This window comes from Lethenteron reissneri, chromosome 29 (assembly GCF_015708825.2).
Source record: "Lethenteron reissneri isolate LAM-NWPU_2019-01 chromosome 29, ASM1570882v1, whole genome shotgun sequence".
Classification (NCBI taxonomy): domain Eukaryota; kingdom Metazoa; phylum Chordata; class Hyperoartia; order Petromyzontiformes; family Petromyzontidae; genus Lethenteron; species Lethenteron reissneri.
Genome location: NC_083807.1, coordinates 12,161,426 through 12,187,023, shown reverse-complemented (window position 1 = coordinate 12,187,023; position 25,598 = coordinate 12,161,426). Strand labels below are relative to the sequence as shown.

General features: G+C 51.6%; 1 protein-coding gene across 1 annotated transcript in view; it reads right to left on the bottom strand.

Annotated features, from left to right (window-relative positions):
- Positions 1 to 849: 849 nt before the first annotated feature.
- LOC133349256 (peroxidasin homolog) overlaps positions 850 to 25,598 on the bottom strand; it is an 89,620-nt gene continuing 64,871 nt past the window's right edge. The window contains exons 17-24 of the mRNA XM_061562601.1: positions 24,011 to 24,951; positions 22,854 to 23,452; positions 21,888 to 22,022; positions 20,411 to 20,619; positions 7,611 to 7,734; positions 6,506 to 6,626; positions 5,284 to 5,400; positions 850 to 3,339 (exon numbers count right to left, since the gene is read on the bottom strand). Of these exons, the coding sequence (XP_061418585.1) occupies positions 3,199 to 3,339; positions 5,284 to 5,400; positions 6,506 to 6,626; positions 7,611 to 7,734; positions 20,411 to 20,619; positions 21,888 to 22,022; positions 22,854 to 23,452; positions 24,011 to 24,951 (2,387 nt within the window). The 3' untranslated portion in view covers positions 850 to 3,198. The remainder of the gene's footprint in view (positions 3,340 to 5,283; positions 5,401 to 6,505; positions 6,627 to 7,610; positions 7,735 to 20,410; positions 20,620 to 21,887; positions 22,023 to 22,853; positions 23,453 to 24,010; positions 24,952 to 25,598) is intronic.

Below are 25,598 nucleotides of genomic sequence, written 5' to 3'. Positions count from 1 at the left end.
GGTGGCATGACATCGTTACAAGTGGCACAGCTGCATCCGTGGCGCAAATGACCGATAAGTCAACGCTGTGAAGAGGAAGAATGAGAGCTTTGCTTTGCTCAAGAGTAGAGATGATCCACCCTGCACTTGGGAGCAAGGATGCCGTTTGCCAGAACACTCTTGCCGTGATAAGTTGCTATATCTGGTGCACACTTTTACGCAGAGAATAATGGGGGAAATATATTACTGTCAGTTGCGTTTACGTAAGCCAGCTCTGGTTTATGTTACAACAGGAGAAGCCCTAAAGTGTAAAACCACGTTAGTTCGTTGCAGCTTAAGAAGCAAGAGTTATTATAATAATAGTTTTCCACTTTTTTCTGGCAACAAAACTGAAACCGTTTTACGAGGATTCATGTCTGCATTAACCACAATACTTGCAGTCAAAATGCAAACAAAAAACACACTCTTGATAATATATGCACTGTCCTTGAAACTGATTGGTCCACACCAGAGACAACTTTCTTTTGGTACTGGCAAAGGAGGTCTAATGATGTAGATGCTTACCCCGAGCCCTCATTACTCGGATAGTGCATTGTCTTTGAGCTGTACGCCTTTTGGCGTCATCTGGTCGAGCACCAATTGAGACGAGGCTCAAAAGAAAGCTGTCTCTGGTGTGGACCAATCAGTTTCATGGAAAATGCATTTATTATCAGGGTGTGTTTTTTGTTTGAATTTTGACCGCAAGTATTGTGGTTATTACAATTCCTATATCTTACTATACAAGGACCGTAGTTGAGGATTACAGGCAGGGTTTAATTTCTCACCGAATATATTCCGGCACAAAAGAAAGAAAACAGAATAATCACAATATTCTTACAAAATGTTTATTCATGAAACAAAGGAAGCCAACTATATCATGTGCTAACTCAAAATACACAAATGTGATTTATTGATTCGTTTTGTTCGGTTGTTCTGTCATATTTTACATATATTAAAACAATTACGGCAGTGTTTTGGCACTTTTTTGACCGCCTCGAATTCGCACAACAAGCCACTACAATCCATGTGTTCATTCAAAAAGTCAGCAGTGATGAATAACGTGCCTTTCAGTGGCGACTAATACTCGGGAACTATGAAACAACCTGCATTGGCTGGGCTCACGACAAGCCACAGGGCTAGTTTTTTTAAGATATTGCAAAAGTATAACACATTCCAAGAAAAATTTTCAATGTTGGACCAAAGTTGGTATGCGAATGGAATCACATGCCAACGTTGATCCAACGTTGCACGTTTACTGGGTTGCAATCGTACAACCGCATCGGCTTTTGCACCGTTCAGCTGTGTGACGTGTCTTCAGGTTGTACGTACGATCGCACCGTACTTGGCCAAACGTGCTCATCGAAGGTGGATGACTGGCATTTACAGAGACCGGGATCCCCTGAACAAGTTCCCAGCACGTGGAGTGGAATGCCTGACATCGTGCCGAGCAATGCGCGGTACAACCCAAAAACACATTGACGAGCTATTTTACTCTCTTTGGATTTCATTTTACAACGCAGGAATTCATTGCAGCTTCACATGGCGCCAACCCATTTATACTGCTACTTAGACGAGTGTATAATGTCCATAAATGCATGAGAAGAATACATTGCTGCATGTCTCAATATCTACTGCGCATCGTTTAGCATTGCAACCAACTAAACCAGTGTTCTCCATTGCAAGGCCCACGGGCCACTGGCGGCCCTCGTGGCCTTTAGTGTGGGCCCTGACGTGCGGCCCCCGACAATACACAACATGTGAAAACACCCCCCCCCCCCCTCCCATCATCGTGCTGTCAAACCCCAATGGTTTCAAATTTGTGACGGCCCTCACACTGAAGGGGCCCCCATCTGAAAATGTGTGAAGAACACTGAACTAAAAAAAACGTCAAATACTGGGTCACGGAAATCGATTTACTCTGGCACATCGAGCTACGGAGAGCCACAGATTCAGGAAATATTTTGGCAAAATATGAAATGTGTCAAGCACCAGCCCATCACAGTTACGATGGAGACATTCATAGGGAAAGTTGCATTTTTAAAGGGAACCCCTTCCACGTATGCCTCTTGCATAACTTTTCTAAAGCTAGATGTTCTGGAAAACTAGCATATTTAAAAAAAATACATGAAACCGCCACCACAAGGACACCTTGTTTGCTTTAAATGCATAACCATACAAATACAATTTGGCGAGGGCTATTATGGCATCTGTAATCTATTGAAAACAGCAATATTTCACATTTGAAAGAAAAGTAATCGACTTTACTCCGTCAAGTATTTTCCATCATAACAGTTCCACACTGGAATACTTTGAGTAAGGAATACTGTACCTGTTATACGCGTACTCTGTGACGATGTTTGGCCGCTGCTGCACGTTCGACTTACTAATGCGTAAAAGCGAGAGCACGTGTCGCGACCTGCGAATGGAGCCTGGCAATGCGTTTTGTGTTTATGACGAGCAGCGCATTGTATGCGCGCTAGCAAGCAACATATACTCGCCAGGCTAATGATGCCAGCGGTCCTGAAATGTATTATCGACCCCCACGAGCTAACTCGATACACTTCGTCGTGGCTAATTCTCCGAGCCGAGAAACTTATAAACGTTTCAACTGATTGCACTCGCTGCGGGATTTTTTGTTTCTCTTCTGGCAGGAGATGATGTCACGCCTGGCGTATGAGCAACGTGCTGTGTTGTTCCAGCACATTGTGTGCGACTCGCCATTCCTGGGCACATTTAGCGGCGGTTTTTTTTGTTGTTGCGGTACACGCCAATTGAATCGAGCAGCCGGTCCAGTCCAACGTGTGTTTTCATGTGATTGTTGTTTGTCTGCTGCAATTGCCGCTTAACGATTAAGCAGCAGTCTGCTGGAATGCATTTAATGTGACAGGGGGAGAGTGATTCTTGTAAACTTGAGAAAGAACTGGCAATGCAATGCATTGTTTTGGAAAGATGTTGATACACCGCGCGTGGATTAGCCGATGCTGAATAATGTTCTTGCTTAATTAAACGGAGGCTAACGCAGCATTGCTAAATGGACCAAATGGAGTGTGCACAGTACATTCACAGCAGAGGCAGTTTTTTAGGGCAGTGCTTTGGGGGATGGAGCAGGATGAGGATGGAGGGGAGAAGCAGGGCAGTGTTGTTTTTTAAAGAAACAGAGAGACCAGCCGCCCCTCTCCCTTACGCTACATCCACCCTTCTGTCACCTTCTCCGGGAGCTGCCTGTTCTACACAGATGGGGCAGCAGCTTCCTTCCAGACGCTCTGGAGAAGGGCAGTTGATGGGAGGACACCTCTCCACGTGGCAGACCACCTCGCCACTCTGGAACCCCAGAACAAAAACAAAACGCATCACACGTACGTATGTACCTTGAACTTATTTCGCATTGTACGTATCCAACCGCGCTATTCGGAGGTGCAGGGGAAGGACAACAAACATGGAGGCCAGCGGGAAAGGACAACATTGATGCAGCTTATATCTCATACAGGTGACAGGAAGTGACGTTTTAAAATCCCATTATTACATGGGGTCGGCTGTTTGGATTTTATTTTTCCACGTGCTTCTGTTCTGTGCATCTTATACAGTCACATCCCCACTGTGCGCCTCGTAACTTGCGATCAAATTCCTGAGCATGAATAAACTGATGTGAAATCTATTTTTTTCTCTCCTCAATTTTATCCCAACCGCGCCGCCGGTGTCAAGTCAAGAGAGGAAGCGTTCGCCGAGACCTCTCTCGCAGTGCCGTGCCACGCTTCGTTGTCGAGAACGGGCCACGGAAGTGGACGTCATAGATCTACCGCTGAGATCCCTTCAAGTGTCTCCTGTTCCACACGAGTGTGGATTTCCTCTCTTGTTATGACAAAAAAAAACCCTCGCCATCGGAAATCGCCTTTCTTTCAGCTTGCCTGAGACTGGTAACCACCACTATTGCCTTCTTCCTCATCCCTTCATTTCTGACCCGATCCAGTCTTAAATTTCGATTTAAAGCTTTCGTGACTGCAGGGATTCATCTTCTTGGTTCTTTCGGTAAAGTCACGTATAAGGGAAGTAATAAAATAATAAAAATAAAACATAATAAAACAATTCTCACGAGCAGCCGTCCTCAAGGACGGCTGCTTGCGTTGTGGCCGAAACGTCGTAAGAATTGTTTTATTATGTTTTATTTTTATTATTTTATTACTTCCCTTCTACGTGACTTTACCGAAAGAACCAAGAAGACGATCCAGTCTTGTTCTCGCTGAGATTCCATCCAAACAATTGATTCACATTTTCTAAATGAGATGGCTGGGTCACTGAGGGGAGATAAAGTTTGTCAGTGTTGCCGAATCAGAACATGTGTGAGGTCCTTGGATTTTATCCAGGGGTGGAATAAATATCTGGCTGGGTAGCTCAGGGGATGATGGATAGAGCATGTGGCTTACATTTGAAAAAGTTACAAGTTCAAATCCCAGCCTCGGTCAGCTAAGCCCATCATCCCTCTGAGGTCAATACAATTTAGTACCAATGTGCGAGAAGTCAACAGCATTTGTGCTATGGATTAACTAGCCCGGCCATGTGCAGTACATATACAGCCCCTTTGCAAAACAAAATACTTAACCAAATGCTGGTCAGTGCGGGTTAAAGGCAAGAGGGAGCATAGGCATGGAAGCCTATAAGTACAGCACAATAATGGAATCTGCTGCACTACCCTCTGCTGTCTGCCACCCAGGCCAGGAGTGTATAGCTCATAACACCTGCCGTAGTGAATGGTGGTCACCCATCAAAGCACAATTCCCAATCCACTCTGCTCGTTTCCGAGATCGGAAGAGATCATGCATATATGTTGAACTTCTTTCGCACCGTACGTTAGCCAACTGTGCTAATCGGAGGTGCGGGGTCAGTGGCATTCACGGTGATTTGGTCGTAGGCGTGAGTTAACCCATTGGAGGAATAACGGTTCCAGTGGCAGGCGATACTGAAGGTGCAGAGTGTGTCCTCGTCCGCCCTGTGGCATCGAGGGCGGTGGGGTTAGAGGGGGCTGAGCCCGCCTGCTGAAGGCTCAGCCCTCGTCAAGTCAATAAAATGTTGGTGCAAAAAATAACACCAGCGGCGGTTGACTTTCAGCCTTTCTGCATATTCAAAGGGATGCGAGTGCAAGCGGAAGGCACAACAGACACAATCGTATCGTATCAATACCACGCCCCCACCTGAGTTTTGGTATGCCCCTCCCGCACCCCCCTTTAAACAAGGTCACGATGAAGGCGAGTTAAAGGCGAGTGTCCGTACCTCACAGTGGCATTCGCTGCAGGCATCCCTGTGCCAGGTCTCCTGATGCGCTCGCTCCTTCCCGTCCGCGTTCTTACATCGGCCGCCCTTGTGCAGCGCCTGCTCCAAACCACTGACCTGCAGTGCGCAACAGAACTGCATTACAGCCGGAGCTGTACGGGGCCGAGCTACAGAAAATATTTCTGCCCCAACCCCCCACTGTCAGGGTCCAGGGGTATGCGGCGTTGTGGGGGGAGGGGGGGGGGCTGGGAAATATTCCACGAGAAATGAATCTCTGTTGCACAAAAAACACGCCAGTATAGGAAACGACCACAATGCAAAATGACGCCAGTTTGTATGACTGTATTATCATTGTTTATCCACTTGTAAGGGATGGCGAGAGGCAAACCCCTATCTGGAAATAAATATACACTCACCAAGTCTAATGGCTTGTGAGTTCGAATGGCGTGCTCGACTCTCATTGGCGAGGAGCCAAGACAGGGGGAGCCGACGTAGGGCACACAATAGGATTTGAAAGTGGAGGACATTCAAATCGGGATGGTCAACAGGGAAAACTAAATGGAAAAGAGGGGTCGGTCAGGAGACCGTTCGGGGATTGGTGGAGAGTCATGGAAAGTTCCCGAAAAGGATAGGGAAGGGAATAAAAGGAGGGATGGACGGAGGGTTTGGAGCACCTGAACGGAGTGATTCCTTCACGTGTGACGCGCTGTGCGGAAGACGTAAAAGAGACGGAGTTCAAGACTCACCTGGGCTGGAACTCCTTTACACGCCCCATGAACTACAGGAATGTGTGGAGGCGTGCGCGTTGTGCCGCATGTGCTGTTTGAGGTGAGCGAGAGCAGGCCAGACTGCGTTCGCTCTTGAGTCCTCAATCAGTTCACGTGCAGGTGCGAGGTGGATTAGTACCTCACAGGATCATGAGAGGCGGCGGCTTGGGGAGGCCTTCACACAGCTGTGGAATGACCATGACTGATGATGATGGTGATGGTGATGATGATGATGGTGATGATGATGATGGTGATGATGATGATGATGATGACGATGATGATGATGGTGATGATGGTGATGATGATAATGATGATGATGGTGATGATGATGATGATGATAATGATGATGATTCGGCCTTCAGTAAGGAAAGTTCTTTCCACCTCCCCCGGGGCATTGGTAATCGTGGTGGAGCCGGGGGGCTGGAGGGAGCGAAACCTCAGACGACGACCCTCACCTGCGAGCGCAGCTGCTCCACCGTGCGCTGCAGGGCCGACACGACGGCGCGGAGCTCCTGCAGACTCGGATCCTCTTCCCGCTCCTGTGTGCGCTGCGTGACATTGTGCTGCCGGGAGGGGCTGGGAGACGGCGAGGTGGTGCGCACGGTACGCAGGGGCCCATCACCAGCATGCCACGCCGCCGGGGGAGAGAAAAAAAATTAACCCGTAAAAACAAAAGTTTTTCACTATAAATCCTTTATATGCGTGTTCAATGGGCCACAACCCAGCCCACATTGGTCTTTGAAACGGGCGGCTAGAGTCCTCTCTGGCTTGAGATGGCTGCCACCTATGGGTCAGATGATTGCCTACCACCATTAAGCAATTGGTAATTAAACATTTTTAAAAAATTCCTAAAAAGTGTAAAATTTTGGAAAAAAATTTTCACGCAAATAAATTGTCACGCACAACGAGTCTGTGTGCAAAATGTCAGCTCGATTGGATCACGGGAAGTGGGTTAACAAACGACCGAAAGATTTGCACGGTCGTAAGCGCGCAAGCAAGCAAGCAAGTGAACTTAATATAAAGGATTTAATCAAAACAGCAGTAGGCAAGGGCAATTTGTATAATTTCTACATGGAAATGAACATTGTAATCCTATCACATTTCGCTCAATGGCAACGTGGGAACTTCCAATTGATGTTTCCCAGTCACACGTGTAAACTTTGTTCTAGGCGGTGTGCCTGGTTCACTCTTCCCAGTAGTATTTGTTTATTAAACGAGAAAACCATGAACTGGTTTTGAGCTCATGAAACGATGTCTGCGGATGCCCCGGGCTCAGTGGCAATGGCAGGAGCAGCCACCCGCCCAGGGATTCTCGCCATAACATCCGGCGCATAGGTTACGTGCAAATATCTGGACGTCACAGCGTTTGGCGCTCTCCTCTCCTCCCATGCACGCGTTTTCTCAACTCAAACAAGAAAAGGGCCAGACCATCACCGAGAAAAAAACACGAGGCTTGATTCTACTTAGCGTATAATATTTGTGTAAAGTTCGTTAAACATTGACCGTGACGACGTGTATGTCCCCCGCCCCGGTGCCACAACTCGGTTGTAGGCGACTCACCCTTCGCTCGTTTCCTGCTCCTCGAGCCGGTCCGCTGGTCTCTCCCCCGGGTAGCTGAACTCCGGCGAGCGTTTGCTCCGAAAGTGGTTGGAGATGGCGTTGAACTGTCCGCGCGTCCGGCAGTCTAATTCGCCCCAAAGTGAGACACAAAACGAGGGGCGGGGGGGGGCCGGGAACAGACGACAGTGGTGGCGCTGGGACGTAGAACAAACCCGAGGAGATGCTCAGGGTCCCCAAGCAGCTCAAGGAGATCCCGGATCCATTAAACAAAACAGGCAATGGTGGATTAAACATCATCTTAATTTCTAATCATAATAAACATATGCTAAATCCATATCTCTCATATCTATCTTGTCTACCTCTCTCCCATCTCACTATACCTCTACAGTCTACAGGGACTGCTCTACTTACGAACGAGTTAGGTTCCAGATGTCTGTTCGTAAGTCGAAGTCCAACTTTACTCCTGTCGATTTCAAACAAGTTGTACGGCATGTACACGAAACACGGGGAATGGCTTTAAATGTTGTATAATCTCCTGTAGATGCAGATGCAACTGGTTCTTCACGTTCTGCAGATGTAGATGCCACCACCGCCATCTATTGCGCGACAGTTGAACTTACGAATCTCGGTCCGAACAGGCAACTGGACATACAGACCAGGTTTGTTCGTATCTCTAAAAGTTCGTAAGTCGAATGTTCGTAAATAGAGGATACCCTGTATTTGTCTCAATTTCTCTTACCTCGCACCATCTCTATCTCTTGTCAATTTCGTTGTTATCATTTTACAAGGATTGCATAAATTGAAAGGGATAAACGTAAGGCACAACCATGGACCAGCAACCACCATCGATGGCCAAACTTTCCACGCGTCCGTTAACAGGCCCGGCTGGGAGGGTGGCAGCTGCTTAAACGGGTTTGTGTGTGAAAAATGTAACAACAGCAAAAAAAAAGTTGCACGGAACGAAATGTTTTTCAACAAAACTCAGCTGCCGCGTGCCTCCCTCTGAATCCCGTCGGCCAATTAGCACCGCGACTGAAAACTGGCAGAAATGCTCTGCTTTTAAAATGAACTAAAACAAAGCAATGGAAAAAAACCCTCCTCTGATTGATCCCTGCTGGACAACAAGTCAGCAGTACCATGAACCTGCACAAGCCGCGGTGGCATAGTCATATTGTGTGTCGCAAACGCAAATTGCTCGGGCCCATATATGTCAATCGTGTGTCGCGCTTAAATACGAATGATACAATACACATCTGCTGATTTTAGGCGCTGTTAAAACAAAGCAACTAAATACCTTATGTTCCCCCATTTCAATTACGTGTAAACGTCTGCGGTTTATAGTAAACTAGCGGAAGTACCCGGCTTTGCCCGGGTGAAAAATATCTTTCTTAAAAACCTTACATATATATACACAGATACTAAGGTATTGTCAAAGCCCGGTGGGCTGTTTGTACATTTTTCCACCAACAAATATATAAGAGGCTTTCACAAGTCCAAAAAGTTGTAGAAAGTGTGGGGTAAATAGTTGATGTCAAAAATGTTTCCGAAAATTGTGGTCTCCCCCCCCCTCAAAAAATATCTTTACCCCTCGTAGGTATATATACTAACAACACCTTACATACAACAGAGGAAGTGGTATCTATTGACTCTGTAGTAGTATCTACTGACTGTACCGTAGTATCTACTGAGCCATGTGTAGCTACTGACTGTGTAGTAGTATTTAGTGACTGTAATAACTACTGACCATAGTAGTATTTACTGGGCCTACAGTAGTATCTACCGACTATATACTCGTAACGACTAACTGTATAGTATCTGCTGACTCTATAGTGTATCCACTGACTATAGTAGTAACTACAAAATCTATAGCAGTATCTACTCACTCTATAATAGTATCTACTGACTCTAGTAGCTACTCACCGTAGCAGTATGTACTGACTGTATAGTAGTATATACTGACTGTAGCAGTATTGACTGACTGTAGTGGTATATACTGACTGTTTTAGTATTTACTATAGCGGTATCTACCAACTCGATAGCAGTATCTACTATCACTACAGCAGTGTATACCGACTGAGGTCGTACCTGCTATCACTACAGCAGTGCATACTGCTGTGTTGGTACCTGTTATGATGACAACAGTGCATATTGTGGTGGAACCTGCTATGATTACAGCAGTGCATACTGCTGTGGTGGTATCTGCTATGATGAGAGGAGTACATATTGTGGTGGTGGTACCTGGTATGATAACAGCAGTGCATATTGACTGTACTCATCATTCACCCTCACCATTCACCACTCACAACTCACCCTCACCACTCATCCTCACCACTCACCACTCCCACTCACTATTCACCATTCACCCTCACAACTCACCACTCACCAACCTCCCTCACCAATCTCCCTCACCACTCACCCTCACCACTCACCCTCACCACTCACCCTCACCACTCACCAATCACCACTCACCCTCACCACTAACCCTCACCACTAACCCTCACCACTCTCACTCACCACTCTCCCTCACCACTCACCACTCACTCTCACCATTCACCCTCCCCATTCAGCCTCACCACTCACCCTCACCACTCACCCTCACCACTCACCGTCACAACCACCACTCACCCTCACCACTCAACTTCACCCTCACTACTCACCACTCATCCTCACCAATCACACCCTCAACAATCACCACTCACCCTCACCACTCACCCTCACCACTCACTCTCACCACTCACCCTCACAACAACCACACCCTCACCGCTCAGCACTCACCCTCACTACTCACCCTCACCACTCACCACTAATCCTCACCAATCACACCATCACCAATCACCACCCACCCTCACCACTTGCCACTCACCCTCATCACTCACCCTCACCACTCACCCTCACATAAACCACTCACCCTCACTACTCATCCTCACCAATCTCACCCTCACCAATCACCACTCACCCTCACTGCTCACCCTCACCGCTCACCACTCAACCTCACCCTCACCACTCACGCTCACCCTCACCACTCACCTCTCACTAATCACCACTCACAACTGCCACTCACCCTCCCCACTCACCCTCACCACTCACCCTCACCAATCACCACTCACCCTCACCACTCACCCTCACCATTCACCCTCACCACTCACCCTCACCATTCACCCTCACCACTTTCCCTCAGCACTCTCCCTCACCACTCATCCTCACCAATCACATCCTCACCAATCACCACTCACCCTCACTGCTCACCGCTCACCACTCACCCTCACCACTCACGCTCACCCTCACCACTCACCCCTCACTAATCACCACTCACAACCGCCACTCACCCTCACCACCAACCCTCACCACTCACCCTCACCACTCACTAATCACCTCTCACAACCGTCACTCACCCTCACCACTCACTCTTACCACTCACCCTCACCACGCACCCTCACAACAACCACTCGCCCTCACAACAACCACTCACCCTCACTACTCACCCTCACCACTCATCCTCCCCAATCACACCCTCACCAATCACCACTCACCCTCACTGCTCACCACTCAACCTCACCACTCACGCTCACACTCACCCCTCACTAATCACCACTAACAACCGCCACTCACCCTCACCACTCACCCTCAAAACTAACCACTCTCTCACCACTCACCCTCACCACTCAGCACTCACCCTCACCACTCACCCTCACCACTCACCCTCACCACTCACCCCTCACCGCTCACCACTCACCCATCACCACTCACAACCGCCACTCACCCTCACCACTCATCCTCACCACTCACCCTCACAACAACCACTCACCCTCACCACTCACCCTGACCACTCACCACTCATTCTCACCAATCACACCCTCACCAATCACCACTCACCCGCACTGCTCACCCTCACCACTCACGCTCACCCTCACCACTCACCCCTCACTAATCACCACTCATAACCGCCACTCACCCTCACCACTCACCCTCAACACTCACCCTCACCACTCACCGTCACCACTCACTCTCACTACTCACCACTCATCCTCACCAATCACACCCTCAACAATCACCACTCACCCTCACCACTCACTCTCACCACTCACCCTCACAACAACCACTCACCCTCACCGCTCAGCACTCACCCTCACTACTCACCCTCACCACTCACCACTAATCCTCACCAATCACACCATCACCAATCACCACCCACCCTCACCACTTGCCACTCACCCTCATCACTCACCCTCACCACTCACCCTCACATAAACCACTCACCCTCACTACTCATCCTCACCAATCGCACCCTCACCAATCACCACTCACCCTCACTGCTCACCCTCACCGTTCACCACTCAACCTCACCCTCACCACTCACGCTCACCCTCACCACTCACCTCTCACTAATCACCACTCACAACTGCCACTCACCCTCCCCACTCACCCTCACCACTCACCCTCACCAATCACCACTCACCCTCACCACTCACCCTCACCATTCACCCTCACCACTCACCCTCACCATTCACCCTCACCACTTTCCCTCAGCACTCTCCCTCACCACTCATCCTCACCACTCATCAGTCACGCTCACCACTCACCCTCACTACTCACCACTCACCCTCAACACTCACCCTCACCGCTCACCACTCACCCTCAACACTCACCCTCACCGCTCACCACTCACCCTGACCACTCACCACTCATCCTCACCAATCACATCCTCACCAATCACCACTCACCCTCACTGCTCACCCTCACCGCTCACCCTCACCACTCACCCTCACCACTCACGCTCACCCTCACCACTCACCCCTCACTAATCACCACTCACAACCGCCACTCACCCTCACCACCAACCCTCACCACTCACCCTCACCACTCACTAATCACCTCTCACAACCGTCACTCACCCTCACCACTCACTCTTACCACTCACCCTCACCACGCACCCTCACAACAACCACTCACCCTCACAACAACCACTCACCCTCACTACTCACCCTCACCACTCATCCTCCCCAATCACACCCTCACCAATCACCACTCACCCTCACTGCTCACCACTCAACCTCACCACTCACGCTCACCCTCACCACTCACCCCTCACTAATCACCACTAACAACCGCCACTCACCCTCCCCACTCACCCTCACCACTCACCCTCACCAATCACCACTCACCCTCACCACTCATCCTCACCACTCACCCTGACCACTCACCCTTCATCCTCACCAATCACACCCTCACCAATCACCACTCACCCTCACTGCTCACCCTCACCGCTCACCCTCACCCTAACCACTCACGCTCACCCTCACCACTCACCCCTCACTAATCACCACTCACAACCGCCACTCATCCTCACCACTCACCCTCACTACTCACCACTCATCCTCACCAATCACACCCTCAACAATCACCACTCACCCTCACCACTCACGCTCAACACTCACCCTCACCACTCATGCTCACCACTAACCCTCACCACTCACCCTCACCACTCACCTTCACAACAACCACTCACCCTCACAACAACCACTCACCCTCACTACTCACCCTCACCACTCATCCTCACCAATCACACCCTCACCAATCACCACTCACCCTCACTGCTCACCACTCAACCTCACCCTCACCAATCACCACTCACCCTCACCACTCACCCTCACTGCTCACCACTCAACCTCACCCTCACCAATCACCACTCACCCTCACCACTCACCCTCACCACTCACACTCACTCTCACCACTCACTCTCTCCCTCACCACTCACTCTCTCCCTCACCACTCACTCTCTCCCTCACCACTCTAACCACTCTCACCACTCTCACCACTCTCTCCCTCACCACTCTCTCCCTCACCACTCTCTCCCTCACCACTCTCTCCCTCACCACTCTCACCACTCTCACCACTCTCTCCCTCACCACTCTCTCCCTCACCACCACTCTCCCTCACCACTCTCTCCCTCACCACTCTCCCCCTCACCACTCTCCCCCTCACCACTCTCCCCCTCACCACTCTCCCCCTCACCACTCTCACCACTCTCCCCCTCACCACTCTCCCCCTCACCCCTCTCCCCCTCACCACTCTCCCCTTCACCACTCTCCCCCTCACCACTCTCTCCCTCACCACTCTCTCCCTCACCACTCTCCCCCTCACCACCACTCTCCCTCACCACTCTCTCCCTCACCACTCTCTCCCTCACCACTCTCCCCCTCACCACTCTCCCCCTCACCACTCTCCCCCTCACCACTCTCTCCCTCACCACTCTCCCCCTCACCACTCTCTCCCTCACCACTCTCACCACTCTCTCCCTCACCACTCTCTCCCTCACCACTCTCCCCCTCACCACCACTCTCCCTCACCACTCTCTCCATCACCACTCTCTCCCTCACCACCACTCTCCCTCACCACTCTCTCCCTCACCACTCTCCCCCCTCACCACTCTCCCCCTCACCAGTCTCCCCCTCACCACTCTCCCCCTCACCACTCTCCCCCTCACCACTCTCCCCCTCACCACTCTCTCCCTCACCACTCTCTCCCTCACCACTCTCTCCCTCACCACCACTCTCCCTCACCACTCTCCTCCCTCACCACTCTCTCCCTCACCACCACTCTCCCTCACCACTCTCCCCCTCACCACTCTCCCCCTCACCACTCTCCCCCTCACCACTCTCCCCCTCACCACTCTCCCCCTCACCACTCTCTCCCTCACCACTCTCACCACTCTCACCACTCTCTCCCTCACCACTCTCCCTCACCACTCTCCCCCTCACCACCACTCTCCCTCACCACTCTCTCCCTCACCACTCTCTCCCTCACCACCACTCTCCCTCACCACTCTCCCCCTCACCACTCTCCCCCTCACCACTCTCCCCCTCACCACTCTCCCCCTCACCACTCTCCCCCCTCACCCCTCTCCCCCTCACCACTCTCTCCCTCACCACTCTCCCCCTCACCACTCTCTCCCTCACCACTCTCTCCCTCACCACTCTCTCCCTCACCACCACTCTCCCTCACCACTCTCTCCCTCACCACTCTCCCCCTCACCACTCTCCCCCTCACCACTCTCCCCCTCACCACTCTCTCCCTCACCACTCTCCCCCTCACCACTCTCTCCCTCACCACTCTCTCCCTCACCACCACTCTCCCTCACCACTCTCTCCCTCACCACTCTCCCCCTCACCACTCTCCCCCTCACCACTCTCTCCCTCACCACTCTCCCCCCTCACCACTCTCCCCCCTCACCACTCTCTCCCTCACCACTCCTCCCTCACCACTCTCCCCCTCACCACTCTCTCCCTCACCACTCTCCACCCTCACCACTCTCCCCCTCACCACTCTCCCCCTCACCACTCTCTCCCTCACCACTCTCCCCCTCACCACTCTCTCCCTCACCACTCTCCCCCTCACCACTCTCCCCCTCACCACTCTCCCCCTCACCACTCTCCCCCTCACCACTCTCCCCCCTCACCACTCTTTCCCTCACCACTCTCTCCCTCACCACTCTCCCCCTCACCACTCTCTCCCTCACCACTCTCCCCCTCACCACTCTCCCCCTCACCACTCTCTCCCTCACCACTCTCCCCCTCACCACTCTCTCCCTCACCACTCTCCCCCTCACCACTCTCCCCCTCACCACTCTCTCCCTCACCACTCTCCCCCTCACCACTCTCTCCCTCACCACTCTCCCCCTCACCACTCTCTCCCTCACCACTCTCTCCCTCACCACATGTTAAAGGCGCTCCTAAAGGAATCTACAACCTTCGATGATTCCTTTGCGCGATTCAAAGAATCGATTCCTGGCGCATAGGAGCTTTCCATTTTTAATTACAGAGTTTTATTTTCATTGTTATGTTATGTTTTAAAGTTTTCAGGAGTTTTTAATTATATTTTAGCCCCAGTCAACGCCGGATATTTCCCATTCGTAGCAGTTTATATCAACTCTATAACCAACTTTATTAAACGGAAATAAGGCGATTCTAAATGAATCTACAACCTTCGATTCCTTTTCGCGATTCAGAGAATCGATTCTTGGCGCGGTCGGGTTTATAATTTTAATTACACAGTTGTATTTTCATTGGTATGTTACAATAATACTGTCTAATCGCTATAATTTTATTATCTACCGACCCTATAATAGTAATTGCACACATTGGGGTGGAAGGGGAGTGAAGAGGACGTGAAACTTTGATGAATTTACCTCAGAGTCGCGTGTTAATGCGTGCGCATATTTGTAACGGGAATTAAAAATGGCGTCCACCCCGCAGCGAAGTTGTTGCTACCCGTTGCCAGGGGCAACCGCCGTGGTCCGCGCCGACCGGCAATATTAAATAAATAACTAATTGTGTAACTAAATAAAGAGCAATCGCACTAAATCGATAATCGGTCCGATTTAAAATTTAGAGATGAAAAATCGGAAATGCCTAAGTTTACCGCGGGCCGGGGGCGTGCCCACCTGCAAAATTTAATCTCGGCGAACCCCACGGTCCGATAGCTAAATCCCCCGGAAGGGAGCGTACGCAGACGGACAAACAGACAGACAGACAGACAAAAAATGAATTATATAGGTTAGATTACAATAAAACTAATAAACGGATTTTGGACAGCATCATAGCACGGGTCACATACACATAAGTGGTCATCCGGATATGAGCAAAGAATAACTTGCCACCGTTATCATAATAGCAGAGCATGGCTAACATCATTGACTAGTGATGTCCGAACCAATGCCCAGTGTGGTGAAGTATGGTCAAATAACCCCTTGCAACCGACGTGGCGTGGAAAGGCCGTCAGCCAACAGTGGATTGACGAAGGGCTGTAAATGATGTATGATTATTACCCTTGTGCCTGGGAAACAATACAGAGTCAAACACAAACGGTCAAACAAATTCAATCAACCATTCATGATGTCACCCATGAGATGCTCTTCATGCGGGTTCATGCGAGTCCAACGCTGAACTCTAAACACACGTCCACGCCTGGCTTTTCATAACTGTCAAATTAAATTCAACAATCTAAATGATCAAATAATAGGTGTGTGTCTGTGGTTTTATGAGCGGTAGTCCACCGGTTAATGTGCCGCGCTACAAACCGAGCGAACCGAGTTCGATTTTCGCTCACAACCAACACCAGTGATAAGTATCTGAACCAGTCCTGGGCTCCCTTGGATGAACCCTGGTGGAGTGTGTAAATATTGCCACTCAGGAGACAAAGGCGGCTAGGTATGGTGCTGGCCACCCACCCCCTCGTGCGCTGTACTCGTCCCAACCGTCTGTTGTGGGTGAGCTGAAGCAGAGAACCAAACGTGTTCGGCAAAATTCTAGAACGCCCTGCACCATAAAACCTGCCCACCATGGGCAAGCTTATAATTGAAGGTTGAGTGAGGACTGTTCATCTGCAACGCACTCAAGCCAGGAATTCAGATAACGCACTGGTGGTGGTATGTGCGCCCAAATGGCTTTCAAGAGGCTGTCATAATTCGAGCCGTTTGCACTGTGGAGATTACCTAACAGTCCGTCAGATTTGAATCTGTCTCAGGATTCCTCAACACCACATCCCTTTGTCTGGAGTTCCGTTTCACTTTTTGTGAGGTTCAATTCTCACGCGCATCGATACGGGTTGGTCATCATTTTTCATGGCTGCTCGCTAACAGCGCTTGCCACAACAGTCTAAAACGCTGAACAAGAGATGTGTGTCTCCGCTAACGCACTCCACGCGAGTGTGTTTGCATTTACAGTGTAATCGTTCTTTAAAAAAAAACATTTTACAGTATTCAAACTGACATGCGCGTTTCTGCGTTTCATTTCAAGGAAAGAAACTCAACGTTTTGCACGCCACGCTCGACCGCTCAATCTTAAACGGCAGTGACAGCCGGCACTTATCAGCTCACGGGCACAAACTTTGCCAGGGCTCCGTTCCTCCAGGGGATGGAAGCAACGGCGCTTTTCGGAGCCAAAACTTAAAAAAGCCCCCCCCCCCATTGTGTTCCACCCCGAGACCGTAAAGTGCCCACCGATGACGCACTTTCTTCAAGCGCCGCTTATTTACCTCTTGTTTCTTTTGCTGCTGCTGTTGCCGTTGGGGCACTTAACGCGAATCACGCAAATGTGCGCCTTGGGGAGAAACCAAAAAAGGGGGGGGGCGGGTGGAAAAATCCGCTGACCTTTGCGTTATACAAGCATCTCCTCGAATCGGAATGTGCAGTGGGGTCGCAATTTGAGATCGACAAAAGAGCTTTGTGTTTTTTTCCAATCAAAAGATGAATGACTTTCCCCGTGCTCGGAAAATGAGCGCTGGGCGTCGCTCATCGCCATTGGTGGTCGCCGAGCCTGGCGGTGGAAATTCCAAGAGGCTGAGCTAATCAAGTGACCAGCGCTGACCACGACAGTCCAGCGAGGCTGAACGGGGAGACATTTTGCCTCGTGTTGTTCAGCACGATGTCCGACGTTTCACTCCGAAGCCCACGCAGCGAAACGTCAGAATTCAAACAGCCAACGGAGAGTCACGGAGCAGCGTCGCGAAAGCCTACGCGGAGGTGATCGCTGCCTTTGGCCGCGCACACAACCAGCATTAATAACCACCGAGACCACTGTGGAAATACTAAGGAACAACAATGACATTTCAAGACAAATATTCATTTGTTTAGCTTCCTGGCATATGCAGTAAAGTTGAGAATAGCCATATTTAATTGCCAAGGATCATGTTAAAGCAATAGCTTTAAACATAGACCCCCATAATGCTCTATGACAAGTGCCTGCTGAGTATTATACTAAATTGATTTGCACTTAACATACCCAAATGCTTTCATTGCGTGCTCTTGCCAATGACATCTGGCAGCCCGTAATTGTGTGTTCAGCAGGTGTGCGTCTGCTGATGAGACCCAGAAGGTTAAACCCGGTCCAGGGCTTGCCTTGAATGGATGCTAATGACACGCATTGGTCCAGAAAGTCAATAGGGCTATGGACGAGAACATATTTAATATTTTATATTCTATCTTTATGTGAAGAGATGTTTAAATGTGTCTGTTTATGCTCCAACTTCACATAAAAAAATAACCTTCACGAACCTGCTTCAGTTCCTCCCTTAAAACAACCCCCATCACTATCCTTATCACTACCCCAACCCCTATCACTACCCCTACCTCTATCACTACCCCTATCATTACCCCTATCACTACCCCTACCCCTATCATTACCCCTACCCCTATCACTACACCTACCCCTATCACTACCCCTACCCCTATCACTTCCCCTATCGCTACCCTTACCTTATCACTACCCCAACCCCTATCACTACCCCAACCCCTCCTTGACCACTACCACCTGCTCTGTCACCATGACTACACCACCAGTTTTAACAAGAACAACCGCACTCTTTATTTCATCATGTTACGTGCCATTTTACGATTGTTGCGAAGCCGTGTAGTCGGTAATCTCGATTCGACCAGGTGAGAACCCACCAAGACTGCATCGAATTCAAAAGCACGGCCTTTGCTGCGACCTGCCAAACTGGAGGCAAGGGGAGACCATTTCAACGCCTCGTGCCAAAGGGGCCGCCGTGAGCGCTCGGGGTGGCTCCAACTCCTCCACGATCATGAGCCGCCCCAGACGGAGCCCGTCCGAATCGGAGCCAACCCCCTGGGAGACGCCACGCGGCACTGGCGTGGCTACGGTGTAGCGATGCCGGCTCACAGAACTTCCAAATGCGGCTGCATCTCTAGGCGCTGTACAGAGTTAGTGGTGATATTTATTTTATAGCGAGAATGAGGCAGTCAGAGGGGGGGGAGGGCCTGGAGCCTGGACTGGAACAGGGACAGGGGGTCGACAGCACAAGAGGCTGGGGGGAGTTTCAGACCGTGGGGAAACCGTGGAAGAGACAAAGCTTCATGAAGGCCACTCATCGCCATCAGCCCTTTGCGTATCGCTAAACCTAACCCCAACCGGACCCTCTCCTCCCCATGAGTCTAGCAACCATGCCCTCCCCCAAGAAGACAACTTAGCACTCTGAACAGAAGGAAGAAAAATCATGCATATGCGTTGACTGTGTAAAGCTTTCCGCCACGCGTTTGTTCTCGGAAGGATTTAACTCGAGTTGATAATAATGCGAGCAGCAAGTGTGAAGGAAGCAGCACGTCCATGTAGCGTAAGTTCATCATGGGAACACAACTTTACATGGATGCTTAGTTCACTTTAGATCACGATTACGAGCATTAGTGTTCCTTCCAGCTAAAGACAACTGATCATATGTCGTAAAGGCTTAAAATCATACGTCCATTTAAAGGTTTTAATTTGTACTGTGCACGGTTTCCTAGGGGAAACCACAGACGGGTGGGAAGGCAGCCAACAACTTAATTTGGGATGTTTCTCCAACTTCGTCCGTGTGGGAGAAAACCGGAGCACCCTGAGAAAACCCGCGTTTGTTCCAAACATGACTCGCTACGCAACTCCGATTGGCACGGTAGGCTACATACGGTGCAAAAAAAGTTCAACACACACACACAAAGCAGGTGTCGGCTCACTTCGCACCGCCCGATTTTCTGCTACACGACGCGACGACGCTGGGGTCAATCCTCTCTCACCTTCTGAAGCGCTCGCTCGTCACCGTGGCGTGCGCGATGACACCACAACCACGTGACTTTTCTTTTGTATTGTGCGCGGAGCTTTTAGCGCCACAGTGCATCGATTTGTAGTGTTAATTTTCTTTTGTTTGCTGGTGACTTTGTGTGTTTCATATTGAAATCGCCTCCAGTGCTTTTGCTGCTGGCGGCAATAAAAGTAGTTTCAAAGTCAAAAGTCTCTCCACCACGCGACACCTACCTTGGCAGCAGTCCTGCCACATGCGCAGGTCGACGCTGGGCAGGGTGCCGCAGGCCACGTAGCCCTGCGGGTACGCGGACACGGCGAACGCGTCGGGCGGCACCAGCGTGATGGCGTCGCCGTTGTCGCAGAGCACGCGCGACAGCGAGCTCTGGTGGATCTGCGTGAGCTGCGCTGGGGAGAACACTCCCGGGTTCTCGTACCAGAACCTGACGCACGCACACACGAAGACGAGGATCGCTGGTGTAAGGATGCTTCCCGGGTGTCGAACCAGGAGATGGGGGGCTGTGTTGGCGGAGCGGATGTGGAAAAGTAGGCCCGGGATAGGAATGAGCGAAGAGGTTAAGGAAGGAAAGCCCTGAGTGAGTGGGGATAATGGCAGGATACATTTAGAGATATCGGTGCCGCAACTTGTTTTTTTGTACCGCAGGTGGCATCAGTTTATTATGCTCTGGCCCCTTAACTATAGCAGCTGCGGCCAAAAGTTGTTGTTTTCCAAAATGCATGTGGTTGTGGTTTACTTTGGAGAGTTTAATATTACCGCAAAAAGTCGAAGGCCCCGGTTCACAACACGTGTTTCAGCAGTTTCCAGCACCACGTTAGTGTCTCAGTGCCCAAAAAAAACATCTTGTGATGCTCGCCTCTGTTAGCAGTTCCAATTCAGAGGTAGGGATTCCACATTCCTATAGCAGGAGCTCGTCTCTCGACACAGCAGCGAACCAATGTGGTATTAATTTTATGGACTCCAGAATGAAAGATGAATTCAGACATCCCATGGCCGAAATTGAAATGGAAACATTCTAAATGTAACCAGAGTGCTATGTCTCAGCATCCTGGTTTAATTCAACTCAGTTTAGTAACACGAGCTTTTTATAATTTCTTTCTTAGTTTTTCCACACATTTATCCTGCATGTACTCTCGGGGTCACATAATGAGGCAAAGAATCAATGCGGATCTCTCAAAGCAACACAACGTTTTGTGCTAGGCAACGCATGTTGAACTTATTTCACACCACACGTAGCCAAACGTGCTTATCGGAGGTGACAATTGCCCACGGCAGTGGATATCATAGAACTACCTCTGAGATCCTGCCAAGTAATCTCTGTTCAACACACCCAACCGCTCTGCCACTGAGAATACTGTTTGTCCCATGATAGTGAAAGTGATATTTTTATTTCTCATCGTTGTAATTTAGCCAAATTAAGTCAGAACTATTTGAATGCGATGGTTTATTCACAGTCATAGATAACTTTGAGCTGGGACCATCCATCCATTGAACTTGAGAACCCGGGTTCACTCAGATGTGACCGAACCCATCATCATCATCAGCGAATCACCTGTACATATGTTGAACTTCTTTCGCACCGTACGTAGCCGACCGTGCTCATCACCGTCGACTAAAACAAGCGATGTCTAGCACTAAGCACCCATCCACCATTTCCCACCACCGCCAACCACCGCACCGTCCCCGCTGTACCTGTCCCCATCCCTGAGACGGCGAAACTGCTCCGTGAAGAGGCACAGGAGGGTGGGCCCCACCAGCGATCCCGGAATCACGTCCTCCGCGATCAGGGCTGGCCACAGGTCAATGTTCTCGGGGGTCCCGTAGAGCCTGAGCAGGGAGAGACACAATTGGGGTCGCGCGCCTCGCCACGACGCGGACCGCCGTCGGCCCCGATCGCCGCGCGAGGGCGACGAAGGCTGCGGGGGAAGTGGGGACGGCGGTGCGGTTTGTCGCCTCCAACGTGCGAACAAACAAAGAAAACGCGACGTATCACGGGAGGGAGAATGTCTCGCAAATGCCGGGCAGGGGAGAGAATTACATTCGATGCGCTGTCGTGAGCGGTGTACGATTACGCGACGTTTAAAGTCTCGCCGGGACTTATGGATTTCCCAGGAAAAATGTCCGCAACCCCAAAAAGAGGACGATCCTGAGAAAACCAGGACAGGTGGAAACCCTGGATGGTGGTTTCAGTGAAGTAGCGTCGTTTGTATAGTCCCCCGTGCAAGGAATGAAATGGCACCAGGCTGTTCAATTTCCCCCTTCTTTGTAGCCCGGCTCCCCAACTCGTCGAGCCTATGGGCCACCGTGCAATCGCACCACCTGCACATTTTTTAAACAAACATAAATCCAACGGATTATGTAACACTTTCCAGCATGCGTTTGGAAGTATTTATTTCGCAGTACGGAAATCGCTTTCAGAAAAAAAAAGTCCGTGTGTACATATGAAAGTAGTCCCTTTTGCTCTGGTTCATGTTAAGTTTTGGCCAACTTTGAGATCAGTTTTGATTTGTTTTCAATAGGCTACGTCCCTCATAGCAACCCACTGCTGCCCGCCCCCCCCCACACCCAACGGACAGACACAGCCAGCGCATTATCTCGTTCGTGCCGAAACGAACCAACGAACAAGCAAACAACAGCAGCGGCGGCGGCATCTCTCACTTGCGCATCTTCTCCCTGACCACGGGGTCGCGGATCTCTCCGCTCAGCCCCTCGAAGTCGACGGCCGCCGTGAGGTTGCAGAACTGGCGGTAGGCGGCGTAGGAGGGCAGGCCGTGCTCGCGGCCGCGCTGCACGTTCATGGAGGCGAGGTCGAGCGCCACGCTGTGCGCCATGTGGAACAGCTTCTCCGTCAGCTCCAGGTTGAGCATCTCGGAGGGCACGCGCTTCTTGGCGGGCGTGGCGAAGAGGCCGCGCAGCAGCGGGTCGATGCCGCCCTCGTTGACGAGGCGGAATGGCGAGAAGAAGGCTCGGTGGAGCGGCAGGTGGCCCTCGGGGATGGGCTGGAAGGACTCGTTGAGGCGCAGCAGCACGGGGTTGATGAGCGTGTGGCCGAAGCGGAAGGCGGCCGTGGCGAAGGCGTTGAAGATGGCCGAGTTCACGGAGGGGTCGTAGCCCGCGTAGGGCCTTAGCCCGGAGCGCATGGCGTCGGCGCCCAGCACCTTGGGCAGCCAGTGCGCGTAGGTGATGTGCTGCATCTGCGCGCCGACGATCTTGCGCGACTCGTGGAAGATGGTGTCACCGTCCCAGTGCGGGTTGAGCTGGCGGAGTCGCACGAGGGTGGAGGCGGGGGGAGGCGGGGGGGGGAGGAATGGGAGCATGAATCCGCCGCGCGAGGGGGTGAGATGAGACGCGTGGGCTGAGGACTGCGCCGCGTCTCGAGACGCTGTTACATGTCGAAAGCATGTAAATCCAAATGACTGTATTTGTAATACTGCAGTGATGCCAAAAAATAGATGGCCCTGTGACAAAAACTACTGCAAGCCAATATTTAATATCTGGGGGATTATGACAATGGCGGTGATGATGATCCTGCCAAGAACAATAATTGACCCCATGACAATCAACGATGACGACAACGGGAACACTGATAACGGCAGCAATGAACGACAATGACAATGTTGATTATAACCAAGGTGACAACAACAATAAGGATAACAACATCGACAAGACAATAACAGAGCATTGAGGGCAGCGATGAAACCTGCCCGCAACACCACCACCACCACGATTGGGGGGTAGCGGAGATCGGAGGAGGAGGTGGGGGCGACACCTGCCGTGCCCCCCCCCCCCCACTTCCCCCCACACGCGCGTCACACCTTAAGCAGCCCAGCGGCGATGCGGTTGTGCTCGCGCATCCACAGCGTGTGCATGGAGGTGAGTCCCAGCTGCTCGTTGGAGCGCTGGTCCCCGGCGAGGAAGCAGGGGATGGGGCTCTCCCTCTCGTCGCGCATGCACTCGGTCGGGGGGCCCGTGGCGAAGGGCAGCAGGTGCTTGCCGGCCGCGCCCACTGCGATGCCGCGGCGCAGCAGGCCGCGGCGCGACGAGCGGTCGCGCACGTCGGCCGCCTCGCGCTCCGTGCTGCCGTACACGTTCGAGCCGTCGATGTACGACGTCAGCTGGTTGATCTGCTCGCGGGGCAGCACCGAGCTCATGAGCAGCGACGTGGCGCCGCTGCCGCACACGGGGCTCGAGCGCACGAAGAACATGCAGCGCCCCGCCGCGCCGCCCCCGCCGCTCCGGTGACCCCCGCGGGGGTCGTCCGGCAGCAGCTCGATGGGGAAGCACGGCGGGTCGTCGGTGCAGGCGCGGGCGCACGGCTCGCCGTCCGAGAAGCGCGCCTGGCTCGGCGACACCACCGTCAGGTCCATGTCGTGGTCCAGGAACTGGCCCCACTGCATGAGCATGTGCGTGTGCCGCTCGTCCGGCGTGATCTTCTCAGTGCCCACCAGCTCGGCCGAGACGCGGCGCGGCGTCGGCAGCGGGAAGCCGCTGTGCGGCCGCCCCCGGCCCGAGGCGCCGCCCCCCCGCGGCTCGTTGAAGCCATTCTCGTAGGCCGGCTCCACGAGGCGCGCGAAGGCCGTGAGCGACGCGCCCCACATCGGGTGCTGCAGGTTGTTGCAGCTGCCGTCCACGGTGCGGTAGCGCTGGTGGAAGCACGCGTCCGAGCAGCTGGGCGTGCGGCGGTGCGCCGTGCAGCCCGACAAGTTGGCGATGAGCTCCAGGTAGCGCGGGGACACCAGGTCGTTGTAGCGGAAGCCTGCGCGCGGAGGGGGTGGGGGCGGTTCGTGAATGATCGTCTACGCGTCCGTACGGCGTCGATTAAGCAGCCCCCTCCCCTGGAAAAACTCACGTCTCGCCTCGAACATTCGAAGGGCACTCCGAGCGACAGTGGTCATCTGTGCGGCGCAGGGTAACGCAGCACACGCCTGCACGTGGCCATTAGCTTGCCAGTCCTTGGGGAGATGGGGGCTGATGATCAATAATTGCAATTGAGTAATTTGCAGGTGATTTTTCATATTTTGGCCAATTTGGACCATGGCACCGGCTGACATTGATCTACTTTTGTTTGAATAACATCATGGGATCTCTAAGTCCACTGTGAAGCAGAGGGTGCATGCCTATTTAATGTTAATGCATTTGTAATGTGAGAATATATCTGGCTAACTGACGTATCACAACTCGTCATGAGGATTGGCTCTGCCGGTCCTGGTCTATAGCCAATGGGGGGAAGCCGAGGGGCGTGGCCCTGACGTAATGGAAAGGTGACAGCTGTAAGTAGAGGATTGGTTCTGCTTGCTTTGGCCACAGCCAATGGGGAGATGAATCAGGGGCGTGGTCCCGGGAGCTTACGAGGGAACCTGGAATATTCCATGGAGGCAAACCAGGATCGGTGGAAACGTACCA